This window comes from Camelus bactrianus, chromosome 5 (genome assembly GCF_048773025.1).
Source record: "Camelus bactrianus isolate YW-2024 breed Bactrian camel chromosome 5, ASM4877302v1, whole genome shotgun sequence".
NCBI lineage: Eukaryota > Metazoa > Chordata > Mammalia > Artiodactyla > Camelidae > Camelus > Camelus bactrianus.
Genome location: NC_133543.1, coordinates 48,427,972 through 48,443,577, shown reverse-complemented (window position 1 = coordinate 48,443,577; position 15,606 = coordinate 48,427,972). Strand labels below are relative to the sequence as shown.

The following is a 15,606-nucleotide window of genomic DNA, read 5'->3' as shown; positions in this document are numbered from 1 at the left end:
TGATTTTACTGGCCTGCAATTTATCTAGATTGGCTGAACTTGTGTGGGATCCCTTCCTGTCTTGGTCCATAAGCAAAGAACAAAAAGGTAATAAGCAGGTTTTTACAAAGTAGCTCCTCCATTCCCCTGCCTCGGCCATCTTACAGGTGATAAGTAATGACTTAACTCATAATTCAATTTAATGATCTTTATGTTTATCCCATATATATGTGCATTTATTTATACTGTATTGGAAGTATTTCAAGGGGTGTGTATGTGTGTGTGTACATGTGTGTGTGCCTGCTCTGCTCTAATGGTGATACTTAGATGAGACTTAGTTCTTGAGCCACTGTGTAAACTTATCCAGACTTACTCTACAAATGAAAGGACTATAGCTTTTCTTCAATAGAACTGAAACATTTTACTTTTGCAAATCTGTCCAATATGTATCAGTAAGTTTGAGTAAACAGTTCCCAAACCTCAACAGAGTAAAACCTTTGTCCATCTAAACACACTCGAGGGATGAACACCTTACACAGGACTGTTAGAATCAGTGCAGTGATTCTCAGATTGCCCTGGGTCAGGTACCGCGAGGGGGTGCGGGGTGGGGGTTGTCAAACCAGCGTTCAATCTTTTTTTTTTTTTCTGCTGTATCGTGTAGTGGATGTATTCCACTACAAATTCCAACGAGATTAACTTTTTGGTGAATTAAGTGCTAGAAAAAACCTAATTCAATGCAAAATGATCGTGGAGAGGGAAACAATATAAAAAATGTGGATTGACTAAAATGTTAAAAACAAAACAAAACCCCACAAAAATAAAAACACTGCCTTTCAATGGTTGAAAGGCATTCTTGGCAATAAAATCTACTGGTTACTACAAAGTTACTAACACATGTAAAAATTACAGCAGAAATAAGTGTGAAGAAAAGAATTTCACAAACATGGATTACTGCCTATTAAAATGATAATGATGTTAAGAATGACCCAAGTTATCATATACTGAAAACCAGGTACTGAACTAAATACTTTACATTGATTATCTCACCTAATTTCACAACAAACAATCTTAGGAAGTTATTTTTTTTTTATAGTTGAGAAAATTGAAGCCTTGAGGAGATAATTTGCCAAAGTCTAGCTATATAGATAATTAGTGATTGTACTGAGAATCAAACTCAGGTCTATTTGACCCCAAAGCTTGAGCCAGGCTCACAAGACCAGTTTGGAGTGAAAATTCTTAGAGGAATAGAAAACCTGTATTGAAGGAAAGAAAAAGATATGGCTGCAGCCATGCTCCAAGAACTGATCTCAGCACTGAGGGGCAGGAGGCAAGACAGCAGACAAGCTTCCTTAGATATATCTCATTCAGAAATTTTATATATATATATAAATATATATATATAATATATATATTTCATACAGAGAACAAGCACTTAGAAAAGAAAACAGGAAGCCAGTTGAAGATAAGACTTTCTCACCACTTATCATTTCCTTTGAGTATCTATTTTGTGGGACTGCGGAGGTGGCCTTTCTAATAGATATGCCAGCAGAAGAAGGTGGCCCAAGTGATAGCTGCTGCTGTTGAACCAATGTGTTCCTCTTAATTTTCTCAGCTGGCTTTTAATTCACTTTCTCTGGCCTGCATTTAATCAGCATAGCTTACTAGCTATCTAATTTTGTAGTAATATATTTGTTCTGGTGATTGGTTTTATGTATATCTCCCCCATTATAATGTGAATACACTGAGAACAGAGACCACATCTGTCCTGCTCACCACTGTATCTCCAGCACCTTGTTAAACTGCAGCCTCCCAGTAATTGATTAATAAGTACTTTTTAAACGAATGAATAACCTTAACCATTATGCTATAATGCCAGCAGCTATGCTAGGGATCAGGGTTTACCGGTATATGACAGTTCTGCCATGTAAGGAGCTTACAGTCTGCTGGGGAGATGACCATGTAATAAATATGACATATGTGGTAAGTGCAACAAAATACATGTGCAAGTACAGAAGCAGCAGGGAGGAGGAAATAACTGACAGACAAAATCTGAGGTAGACACAAGGACACAAAGCAAACTATTTATTAATTCTGATTCCATTGTCTCTATCAAAAAGAAGAGCCTTTAAACCAGAAATGGGAGAACAGATATGTTAACAAGGAGTTCATGTAAAAAAAAGAGGTGGGAGACAGTGAAAGAGCTGTTTTGTGTACGAATCCCCAGGCCTAGACGATGCAAAAGCGTAGTCATGATTGCTCAGTCTAACATCTGTGAAGTCATGGGGAAAGGAATTAAAAGATAACCAAAATGGGAGTGAACTGTTTTAAAAAAGTGCTGATTCTAGATAAAATTCCAGAAGAGATGATTTAAACAGATGGTCTCTGAACATGTGAAAACTGGGAGCAGTGACTATCAGACTATTACTTGGGCTCACTAGGGAGAGAATGTCCATTTGTCAAGTTAAAGTCCATGTAGAATCTTAACATATAAAACAAAAGTGAGAGTCAGGTACACAGACCCCATGGAACACAACTGGAAAACCAGAGATCTAGTCCTGAGATTCCCTAGCAACATTTCTTATGTTGTGCACATGGAAGGATGGAATATGAGCTGATTAATAAGGGTATGGTTGAATGCATGAATTTTTAGTTAGCTGAAATGCTGAAAGAGCAGTGATGCTCAGCTCCTTTGCACCACCAATGTGGAATGTGGCTCACATACATCCCAGCAGCAGCAGTGGCCTGCCCTAGCAAGGAGTCTGCACAGGGGTCATGGTGGGGTGGTGACACAGGAGGCTCCCTCTTTTCCTCTTGAGGGTCACTACTCTGAGAGGATACTTGGTCCAGTCTTGTTAAATATAGTTTTTAAATCATACCTCAGATGAATGCTTAAAAGGCAGGCTTATCCCATTGTCAGACAACAAGTTCGAGTTCTTCAAATAAAAAACAAAACTTTATTGCTTGCCCTCTGCACCCCAGGTCTAGCATGAAAGAGGATTCTTGCCCAGGAGACGTTAAAAAGTTTTAATTTACATGATGACGCAGACCTGATTTACCTGGGTTTTGTGTGTTGGCTTGCTTGCTTTTTGTTGTTTTATTTACTGCCAGTGTAATTGGAACAAACAAATTGATCAAGGTCAAAAAAGCTATTGTACCTTCAACGTACACATGGATAGAGTATCCATAACTTGGGAGGGGGTAATGTAACATTTTCCTATACATTGAACAAATCCCATCTGGAGTACAATGTGCATATTTTGAGGTAGATATTAATAAACAGCATTATATCCAGAAGAAGGAAACCAGGGCTAGACAGTTTCTGAAGACCATGCCCTGAGGGATTAGTGAAAACAACTAGGGACATTTAATCCTATAGAGAGCAGAGACACATGGGGCCCATGTGAACTATTGCCAAATATTTACATGCCTATCAACACTGCTTTCAAACATTTGGGGTTTGGAGAGCAGAGACAAGATTTATTCTATGTGCCTAGAGCCCAGAAAAGGTATAATTAGATGATAGAAGGTTGATCAATATAAAGAAGAGTTTTCTAACAATTAAGCTGCATAAATGGAATGGGCTTTCTCAAAAAGCAGTGTGCTCTGGGTTGCCAGAGATATGCAAGAAGAGGCTGAATAGACAAATCTGTATTTGTATATCCAAATACCCACAGGATATGTGTTTGAGGAAAGGAATTCCTGGTGTCATGGTATGAGCCAGGTGGATCACCGGGTCACTGAGGTCTCTGGCAAACCAAAGTAAAATATTCATATCATTTTGATATTCAATCAAATCTTACAGTATAATTCTTCGATTCATTAGTTGTTAATTGCAGGTGGCAAATTGGAACTGGATTAAGTATGCCCTTGAAGAACCAGAAACGTTTGGCTGTTTTGCCAGCCGATAAGAATTTCAACCATCTGAATTTACAATAAGAGTCCCTGGTTTACATATCACCACAAAAAGTCACCAGAAAGGATGGTAATATCAACATATAAGACATAAATTTTTCAAACATTCCTTTATCCTCCTTTCTGGTTTAGACAAATATTGCCTCTTCTAGCAGCAGCTAATATGCTAAATGAATCCAAGAGTGTGCTGGTAAATATTTAACTGGGTCTCTGAAAAAAACAAGGTGGGGGGAATTTTTAATTTGTTGGCTAGTTTGTTGTGTTTGTCTAATTGTGTTGTGTGTGTTTTGTGCTTGTCAAGTCTCGCGGTGTGAGCACTCCCATCACGGGTGATTTCGAGCTACCCTGGGGAAGAGATGAGCACAATGCACTATAGTGAGGAGTTTTTACAAGCTGGCTCCAGCACATGTTTGAATCAGAAGAATCAGTTCGATGGATTTCTCCTGAACTAGGAGAAACTCTCAGCAACTCTTTCTTTATGCAGAAAGAGAACAACCAACTCAGGAAACACATGACCAAGAAGTTGAGAAAAGTATATAACCCTGGAAAGCCTCTGGAAATGGTACCAGAGTAGAAAGAGTCTAGATCTTAGCTTAGAAAGGAGAGGAAGAATAATCAAGGCTGAAAAAAACACTGAGGAAGGGAGTCCAGTCAGAGCTGCAAAAGCCAAGTTAAATTTCCTACAAGGGGTAGAATCCAGTAGGATATAACCCCAGCGGCAATCTGAATGCCAAGGTTCTTTTGAAACATATAAATAGCTGCCTAATGCATTTTACAGATACATGTGAAATGCGAATAAAGGCTAATGTAATTATTCAACAATGTGATGCAGAAGATGAAATCTAAGCACTTAATTTGGAAAAAAGTATAGTATTAAGATGACTGCACTGATTACTGTGAAGAGTATGACACATCTGAATGGGCTTGACAGGGAAAAAGAACTGTGCTCTGTAATTTAGAAATCTGAAGCTGGTTATTTCTTCTAGAAACATGCACTTTATTCAATAAGCTTTCTCTATTAATTGTTTTTAGACCGTGTTTGGAACACCAACACCACACCACCAACAATAAAGACACACTTGAACTCCCCTCCACCGGGATAAGATTGGGTTTGTTCTACAAACCTAATTGTCTGTATTTTTTCTTAATCTATCAACTCATAATTTGATTAAGATGATTCACTAAATAAGAAGACATTTTCCAATGAAAAACTACATTTCTATTTTATTTTTCTAAAATATTTATTATAAAGAAATATCAAGACGCTATGTCTGTGTTCTTTTTACTAATCTTTCACTATTAAGGCCCCACTGAAGGAGGTGTCAGTGTATAAATGGGTTCACCACTTGGAACCTACAGACAGAGTCACCCTGGGAAGCCACACAGGTACAGTGGAAAGAGAAGCTTCTCCTAACGGATCCAAGGCTGTTGGCTCTCAAATAAGTAGGAAGGAAACCACCCAGTTCCACGTCCAATGAGTTTCCAGGGGTGTTTTATCCAGACTCCATAGTGAGGGCTTTGGAAAGTGTTTCATCAGATGCTGCTTCTCTTTCCTTACTCAATAGGAAGTTCACTGTCACTCAGAGGACCACCTCCAGGTAAAACCAACGTGGAAAGTTTGTCTTTAACAATCCTCCTCTCCTGCCAGTGACCCTCTCCTGCTGCCCCAGCCAAAGAATGGAATCAATTTAGTCACGTTTTGCCGCTTATCCTGGAGGAATATTTCAGAACAAATGTCGTATTAAAAGTGAAATTTCAAGTATCAGAGTGAAATTTTGGGATAGATAATGGTTTTGAATAGCTAACTTTAGATTTTGGATGGCTAAACCTTATACAAGTATAGTCAATGATATTTTAAAAATCATAAAAGTGTTATGCTGTACACCAGAAATCGACACACTGTAACTGACTATTCTTCAAAAAAAAAAAAAAAAAAAGTCATGTCCCTTAAAAAATCTTAACAGTTGATATTCTAGAAGAGTCACAATTAAAATATACAAGTTTTCCTCCATTAATTCCCCTCAGATTTTTTACCCAACAGGTCCACACTGCTGTGGTCTTTTATTAGTTTTATGTGACACGTGTTTCTGAGTTTCAGAGTACTTTCAGTACAGTGTGGCTTAGATCAGTTCACCTTAAAAATCCCATTATCTTTTTGCTTGATGATATCCAAATGCCTTTCATTTATATCTTCACCAAAAGGGAAAGCGGCACGTTTTCAGTTGTCAATGACACACCAAGACATGACACCCACTCAGATGACTGTCACTCCAGCATCTACCACTAAGTACAATGGAAAAAGTGAATTAATAATAGAAGCCTCTTTTTGCTTCTTCTTTAGCTTGTTAAAAAAATAAAAGGGAGACGTAACTGACTCCAAATTATAGTACCAGAATATATCACTGCCTGACATGGAGGAAGGTTCCAGGAGGTGTGTACCCCCACCCCCCAACAGTCATCACATGTACAATGTGCTTTAAAGTTCACCACAAGAAATCTTTTAGTTCTCAGATAGAATTACAGTTTCCCAGCTGTTAACAACCATTACACACAGTACCAAACCCCAGAAAGGGACGACTCCTTGTAGGTACAGAGATTGTCTTTCTCAACATCTATAGGGGATAATTAATTAATTTTAGAATAGGAAGTTAACAAGATAATAAAACCACTTTTCTGTTGAGTGAGCCAGTTATTTAGAACCATGTGCTTCTTTATCTTCGGTTGTACACATGGTCTCATAATTTACCTATCCCACTGGGTTTTTGTAAGAACTAAATTAAATAATGTTTATAAAATGTCTGGCAAATAAAAATCACTTAATGAATGCTATTAACTATTGCCATCAGTACTGTTCTGCCAATATCTGAGTTTGAGAATGACTTCACTTTTTGGATGGGGGTAGAGTTGGTTTGCAGTGGGTCAGAAAGGCAGAAGGTGCATTTCAGAAATAAATCTGAGAATTATTATTAAATTAAGCTACCTGCAAAGCAATCATGAAAAACAACAACAATAATAGTGGCTTGCTACCAACAAATCTTAAGGGACTTTCAATGAAATCTGTCAAAAATACCACCAAAGGAAATCTGAGACATGCTCTAGGCTAGGTGGCGTCCAGCTTAGTTTCAGCAACTGCCTTGATGTGCAAATGGAAACAAAGCACATACATAAATTGCAAAACACATAAAAACAAGCTGTTTGAAACACACATCATACCTCTGCCAACCGACTTTATACTGGATCCTAAAGATACAGGTAACACAGGTGTGCTTATGGTGCTTCTGCTATTTAACCAGTGACCCTTTATGTTAAATAGCCTGGATTACCTAAGAAAGATTTCCTTTGTCATTAGATAATGATAGGAGAGTGTTTTCTATCTATTGACAGGCGGATGGGTCAAGGCAAATATAAAGAGTCTCTCTGGTTGATGAAAAGATTTTCTAAGCCAGGCTTCTCTCCACTTAATCTCTAAGGTGGCACAACAAAGGTACCTCCACCTGGACACCTCCCTGACATCTCTTCAGTAACTCAAAAGCCTCTTAAAATCAGCATGTCTAAAAATGATCTCATCACCTCCCCCTCCCCCACCAGCCTGAACCCGCTTCTCTTCCTGGATTCCTTGTCACAACCTCATCATAGAGAAAGGTACTATCACCCACAACCTGTTCAGTTTTGCAAGCCAGAAATTTAGGAGTCATTCTTGACAGTCCCCCACTTCTTCCAAATCTAACCCACCATCAAGGACTGTTGATTTCATATCCTAAATTACTCCTTCTGTCCATCTCTCTTCATCTCCCCTATCATCAGTCTAATCTAACCCACTATCATCTCTCTCCTGGACTATTGTAATAGCCTCTTAACTGGTCTGACTCCATATGCTCCCTCAACATGGCTGCCCCTACCCCGAAATTGTTCTCACACCATAGCATGAATCAGATCATATTATCCTGCCACCCCGAGCCCCGTACTTAAAACTCCTGGATGACTTCTGATAGTGTTAGGATGAAGAGGGAAAAAACAAACAAAACAAAAATGCCTTAACAGGATCTACAAAGCCCGCACCCCCCCACCCCCCAGGCCATTCTACTCTTTTCTTCATCTCTGCTCCCGCCACACAAGCCTTTGTGCGCTCACAAGCTGCCCACAAGGCAGCTCCAGCTCCCCCTGCTGCCTAAACCACTCTTGCCAACCTTTCCTGCCGAGTCATCTGTTCAGACTTCATTTCAATTGTCACTTCCTTGAGGAAACATTCCTTGACCTCCAGACCACATCGATTCTCTGTTACATACTTTCATAGTACCTTGCAACTGTCCTTCATAACATTTAATGAAGCTGTGATTTTGTCTACATGATTAATATTTTTGTTTCCTACTGATTAAGTTCCAGGAGAAAAGGGACCACATCTATTTTTCATACCAGTTAGCCCCCGCCTAAGCACAGTGTCTATGATTTAGCAATACTCAGTGATAAATATTTATCAAATGAATAAATAAATGATGTCACGTTAAGTTTCCCACACTGCTTTCAGTGAAGAGACTATACCGATTTCACTTTAAAAAGCCACCACAGACAGTTTGTTGTGGAAAACGCCTAGTTTCATCTGTGGATTTAAGTATGAAAATGGCGAATTCAACCAAATCAAGGTAAAGATAGGGGATTTGGCAAAAAGTGAGTTTCTAATTTTTTTATACCTTTAGTTTTAAAGAATTCAGTTTTTCCTCCCTGAGGTGTTCTCTCAACATCTCCCGGTGGAGCCTCTCCTGCTCTCTGGCAAACTCGCCCAGGGTGTACTGGCGCACGCTGTTGTGGCGGCTGGACATGCCCAGGGTGCTGCCGCCCTGACTGGGCACGCTTGTGAAGCCCTGCCTCCTGGTGAAGTAGTACACGGTGACACAGCTGAAGTGCACATTCTTTGTCCTCAGCCGCTTCTCCCTTTTGAGGATGGAGGAAGCTGAAAGAGAAAGCGACAATTCAATGAGCCAAGGCAGCAGTTTTGAGATGAAGCAAAGAATTAGAAAATACCACTCGACGATCTTGAATCTACGGTCGATCTTTCTGGCTGGGAGACACTAAAAATGTTGTATCAGAGTTGGCACAGATCTTTATTTCCTGTCTTAAATTTTCTTCTAGCTGTGATAGAGTACACTTTTAAGTCCTTCTCTAATGGTAGTCTGGGCAAACTTTTAGAAGAGTTGCCAATAGTCTGTAAATCAGTGGCAGAATTTAATTTCTCATTTCTCCTAACCTTTTAAGTTTTGGTTTTATGGTTTTCACATGAGTCATGTCATACTATAATTAGAAAAGACATACTACAAACCCTCATACTTTGGCTCTTACTTTGATAGGGAAGGCACTTGGCATGAAAAAAAAAAGCCTATTTCTGAATTTCAGAAAAGTCCAAAAAGCAATAAAAATTCACACAAAAATGTGCAATGACACTTTTTAGGTATTTTTTATAATCTAAATCTAATCAAGCTTTCATTTGTTGAAAACTCCAATTCATAGCACTATGGACAGTGCAATTTTAATCCAAGCATACACTGAGAAAATTGAAAATGTCATGAGATACATCAGAACCTTTATTATTGGTTACAAGGACATCGAGATGCACAGCGCACCACAGAAGGTTGAGACACACACTGTAGTTGAGAGACAGAGAGCGACAAATTATAATCATAACCTTTTGGAGTTGGAAGACATATAGACATCATCTAGCCCAGTCTTTTTATTTTATAGTAAAGTAACTCAGTCTTGCAGAATTTGAGTGATTTCTTTCAATGAAACAGACAGAAAGAATCATTGAACTCCTTGGACATAAACATATATATATATATATATATATATATATATATATATATATATATATATATATGAGATAACATTTACGAACTATGAAAAGAACTTTACATGAATTATCTCATTTTATCCTTACAACTTCTTGTGTTGAAATTACCTGTCTCCATTTTGAGGAAACCAATTCACCAAAGTTTAAATAACATGGCCAAAGTCATATAACTAGTGGTGAAACTGGGATTCTTTATTCAAGAGCCCAGTCTTTAACCATTATGTCCCAGTAGAGAGCTGAGCTCACGCTAAGGGAGTTGAACAAGGCAGAGATTTGGTGTCACACTGCCTCAGGCAGATGTGAACTGCTGCAGACTCCCAAGATGATTTTTATCTGGAAAGAAAAGTGACCATAGTATCACTTTGGATTTATATAAGAATATTCTTCCAAGGGAGTTCACATTCATTTGTCTCATTTTCCCCCATAAAACATTCAAGCCAAATACAGAGAGGCTGCTATGATACAACTCATTTCGAGGGTTTATTTATTCAATAAATATAAACCAAGGACCTATTGTATGCCAGATATTTTCTAAATGACTGGATATATTGGCGAAAAAAACCCAGATGATGATCCCTGCCCGCATGGAACTTTCATTTCCAGTGATGAGAAACTCAGACAATAAACAGACTCAAAAGATAACAGAGCAAGAGAAGTGTGACATTTGGGCAAGAATTTAGCCCTCCCTACTTTCCTTCCTCTACTGTCTTACTTCTCCAGAAGAGACTGCCAGCAAGCAAATGCTTTCAAACGTATGTGTAGTTTTCCCATTTATTTATGTATACACTCACGGCAACATACTTGTACACCTGGCAGCAGAGGCAACTTTCAACTTAGATTTAAAAGCTCTGATCTGCTTCATAACTGTATGTTTACATCATCTCAAAACAGAGAAGAATTTGTCAAAATGTAAAAGATCACCGTAGAAAGCAAAATTCAACTGTCTGCCCAGTAATCTGCTCTTGTATCTGACCTCATCCGTCACCGCCTTACAGCAGGCTAGAGCCTCTGGTTTTGGGGTGATAACATTCAACCTTTTTCACTATTGACATCACAAAAATTATGCCCTGAAGACATTATCTTTCAAGGCCACAATTTACAAATACAATTAAAATATTTTAATGTACTCATTTAAGATTATTATTATAAACAGCTCTGACAATTGTATTATTTATTTTTTAGACAATTCTTAGTACTTTAGACACATTTCCTTTTTAAAAACTTATTTAGGTTTTTTTGTTTGTTTGTTTTAAATGGAGGTACTGGGGATTGAACCCACAACCTCACACCATGCTAAGTATGCGCTCTACTTCTTAGCTATACCCACCCCATGTAGGTTTTGTACCTGCATTTTTAGATAAGAAGAGTTCTTCAACTTTTTGGATGAATTTATTATACCATCTTTTCTCCAAAAGCCAGATTACACCTTCCCAAAAAGACAGTTTAGAGATGATTTTCTAAGGCTTTGAGGAAGACAGGAGTCACAGAGAGCAGGAGCCTTTTACCTGGGCTCTTGGCATTTCTAACACGGTCAAGGTGTGCTAGGCTCAATGCTCCTGCTACCCACTGAGGTTTATGATTCAAACATGTGCTTATACTTGTTTTAGTATTTGCATATTGTTAAGTGGCACTGTAGCAACAATGATCAAAAAGCCTATGGAATATATTTAAAAGGAAGGCTTTGAAATGCTATAAGATTAGCCTTACGAAGGATATTTTAAGTGTGGCTTTCCTAAACTTAGGAGCCACCCAGGTCTCTTTTGTGATGATTGAATTGGAGCCCTAGAATGGGCCCTTGTGGGCTATCACCTGTCTCCAGGCCCCAGTTTGACTAACATCACAGAATGAAGTTACCAAGAAAGAGTCTATGTTCTTCAAACCTGGGAGAAACAGACTGAATTCACTTAGCACATCTGCCTTAGGGAATCTGAAACCTCCCTCATCCACCTATCTAGTAATCGTGCCCGTTGCAGAATGACTGAACTCAGCTTTGTGTCTCTGCAGAGTTCAATGTTCACTTTACTACTGTGAGGTCAAGAGCAAGAAGAGAAGAGGAAGGAGAGGGTGGCTTTCATCACTGCTTTGAAAAATAACTAGTCTGTTTTCATACTAATTTCTTGCTGTCTCTCGGCATCTTTTCTTTTCTCCTGTTCACAGTTACCGTCCTGAAGCAGAAGTGCCTAAAAGCAACAGGGCTGTATATCCTGCCCAGGACATAGGCCTGGGGACCACACATCGGGGCATACTGGCGTTGCTGTAAAATGACCACATGTTATGAAGATAATATTGATCGTTGTAAATTTAAGTAATAAACAGCACAGGGTAACTGATATTAGCTATCTGCAGAAGCTACCCACCCTTAAAAATGCTTTTAAAAATGAATGGAGAAGAGAAGTGAGAAATTGACTTACTCACAATGCCAGGGTAAGAATGCAGGAGATAAAATAAAATAAGCTGTGTCATACATCACATAAAGAGTTCAAGACCAGAGTGGATTAAAAATGAAAGCCAAGACTAAGAATTAAGACTGTGTTTTCAGAACCATCCAGAAGAGCCAGTGCTCTGAGGAGACAAATATTCTCAATGTTCTGATCCCACAGAGGGGGTGAGTATATCAAAGTATCAAAGCTGAATTCATCAAGTTCCAAGAAAATTCAAATGATTTTACTCCATTTCCACACTCATAAACCATCCTGTTCGTTCACACTGGAATATACCTTCATGTCGACAAGACCATCTGGTTGACTCGTCAATTTTATTTCTTATTGAAAATAATCAAATTTGCTTTCAGATTTATACATCAGCCATTTGTGAATGTGGTCAGTGTGTGTCATTACACCTGAGTCTGCCTTCTCTGCTTGCACAAAGACCAGATTCTGGACCATTGATTCCACCATAGTGCAGCCACTCTAGCGCTAATGTTTCAGCAGCAATCCAGTTACCCACTTAAGGCACACTTGGTTTTGTTTTTTGTTTTTTTTTTTAGTGTCAACAACCATAAGCAAATCCCTGTGATAGCTGGAAAGGCAGAAATCAGTTAACAGAGCTATGTATTTTGGCACTAAACTTGGCATGTGGAAGTTGAGAGTTCATGGTCCAGTCTGATGTTAAACAAAGGAGAAAATATTAATTCTATCATTTGGGCATGAGGCTAATAGTATACTTATTCTCTTATGCACTTTGCTCAACAGGGAAATCCAGATGATTTGTAAGTCAGTATTTTGAGTTTATTTTTCATTTCTTTGGGGGAAATTTAGTAGAAGCAAAGTGAGAGAGCTGAAATTAGTTTATCTTGGTAAATTCTGGGTGGTAAAAATTTGTGTTTTAAAATCATACAGATCAAATTAATCAGGGGCTTGGAAAGTGTGCATGTTGTTTCTTACCTTTTGAAGCACAAATCAAGATCAAATCAGATATGAAGTCATGAAGCCTAGCTTTCAAACAGAAAATCTAGTTTCATCAGAAAATATTTTGCATAGAAATTATCATAACAGCTTGGATAGTAAATCAATTTCCAATGGTTAACGTTATTAAGATTAAAAAAAAATGTCCTCAATTTTTACAAGTGACTTCTGCAAATTTCCTGTGATCATATTCTTAAATCTTCTCCAGCTTGACATGATTGTCAAGGTTGGCCCCTCTTGATCATGGTGTCAACCACATGGTTTCCAATGTCAACCACAAGTAAGGAGTGAAAATGGGAATCTAGCAACCAAGAAACATCAGAGCAGTCCTTTTGAAAATGAAGCCAAGTTTGCTATCAAAAGCAATCCTTCTTGTTCTAATTGTCCCCTTTTATTCCTTTCACTCACATTCTTAAGTTTCTCAAATACACTTTCCCCAGCTGTGGGTTTTGTTTTGTTTTGCCTTTTTGTCATTTTGTTCAAGTAAGGTATTTAGGGCAGTAGTAAACCATTCAAGTGGGATCAATTCCAAAACATTGATAATAAGGAAATATCTTAGAGCCTGGGTGAAAGAGAGGCGGCCAATTGAAAGTAAAGAGTGATTGGGAATATTTTCTTTCCAACCACGAACAAAATCCAAAGTACCTTAAGTATGTAGTGTAAAGTGGCCTACTGCCAATGGCCAAATGAATGTTCCATTATTTTATACTCAGTTATGAAGGATATAACACATGCAAAAACAGTAACAAGCAAAAGGAAGAGACTCTCCCGAACAGTGGACATGTTAGAGACACTATGGTGTATTCCCAATATATTGGAATTAAAAGTGCTTTGTGTTTCCAAAAAGGTTATCAGAACTGAGAGTCAGTAAATGTAAGAAAATGTCAGAATCCAAATCAGGGGCTTTTTTTTTTTCCTTTCACTACTGCCCTTATTACTATGAAAGCAGCATTCAAAAACAAACATCAAGAAAAAGTAGCTCCCGTGTGAAGTGATGTTTGAGATATCAAGTTCAAGTTTGTATTTGGTTTCCTTTAGATGTAGCACATCTCTCTCCCCAGCTCCTAAATGCCATTCTTCCCCATTTCAAACCAACCAACCAATCCATGTACTAGTAAAGTGGCAAACAGACTGGAGAATATAAAATATGATAAACATACCTAAGAACAGTCATCACTCTGATGTCTTTCTGTAGAGGAGGAACAGGTTTATAATTCACATAATTCATATATAATTCATAGACAAGATTAGGTAGTTTAACCATTTAGCTGTAAGTGTTTTTCATTCTAATAATAAGTGAAAATATTCACAATGGATGGCTCTCAAGACTAACAACGTCTTGCAGCTTCTGAGTGAAATAATTTAAGATGAGACCCTTTGTTTAAATCATTAGTTTACAAAAACAAAACAAAACAAAACCCTCTCACATAGAGTTATGTGAAATAATAAGTTTTCTATCAAGATATGTGTAAATACTGCATTTGCATTTAAGCAAAAAAAATTAACAAGAAGAGAAATAATATAAAAATACGACCCTTGAGGCTGGACGACTAAAGCTTTGTTTTGGGTCATGAACATGCCTGTCACGTCCGCATCCAGTCTGTCAGCTACGTCCACACCAGCAAGTGAGAGAGCTGCGTGGAGGGAACCCGCTCTCTCCGGAGCTCCTCCTGACAGTGACAGCCCAGCCGCTCAGCACACCGCAAGCTGAATTTAACACGATAGGGGTGGTTTAAGAGTGTAATCATCTACTTGCCACTCTCCGCTTGGGGAAAAAAAAAAAATCAGGTTTCCTAGCCAGGATTTTGATGTGGATTCAGAAAGCTGCTTATAAAAATTGAGTGCAAACTCTGACCTTCCAGCTTTGATGTCATAAATAATTAAGAGGATTAGCTCACAAAGAGTGGTCATTTTTCAGAAGTAGCTATTTTCCATCCACACATTTTTATTTATTTAAGATGCCCCCTGCACTTTCTCCCTAATTCTTGTGAGTAATCTAAACAAATAAGGAGGGGGCCATTTGGTTCTCATACTTGTTAGGACAAAGGGAATAAATACTATATTTTAAAGTCATAAACTTGAAATAAAAAAATTGAAAGAGCAAAAGTTTAACAAAGAAATCATGCTCTCTTTTATATGTAATCTTCATGTATAACTGACTTAGCACAGACCCTCTTCTGCTTACATTGAACTCATGTCCCACTGAAAATGTGATGTGACAGAACATCTTAGCCATCAGTATCAAATGCAATTAACACTGGGGATGGTCACTTGTTAAACTAAAACAAATTTAGATTAAACCATAGATTAAAATAGTGCCACTAACTGAGTGATCTACCAAGTTTCACTGTAATTTTCCTTTTTCATTAATTCATCCATCAAATTTACAGTACTAGCATCATGAATCTCAGCGTTTCAATTCTACATTGGAGATGAAGTCTTCCTTCTGGTCTTTATATGATAAATTGT

General features: G+C 38.1%; 1 protein-coding gene across 4 annotated transcripts in view; it reads right to left on the bottom strand.

The window, feature by feature from the left end:
• Positions 1 to 15,606, bottom strand: part of CSRNP3 (cysteine and serine rich nuclear protein 3) — a 144,240-nt gene that overhangs the window by 16,808 nt on the left and 111,826 nt on the right. For all 4 annotated transcript variants that reach the window (XM_074363817.1, XM_010971401.3, XM_074363818.1 and 1 more), the window contains one exon: positions 8,580 to 8,839. In XM_074363817.1, the coding sequence (XP_074219918.1) occupies positions 8,580 to 8,839 (260 nt within the window). The remainder of the gene's footprint in view (positions 1 to 8,579; positions 8,840 to 15,606) is intronic.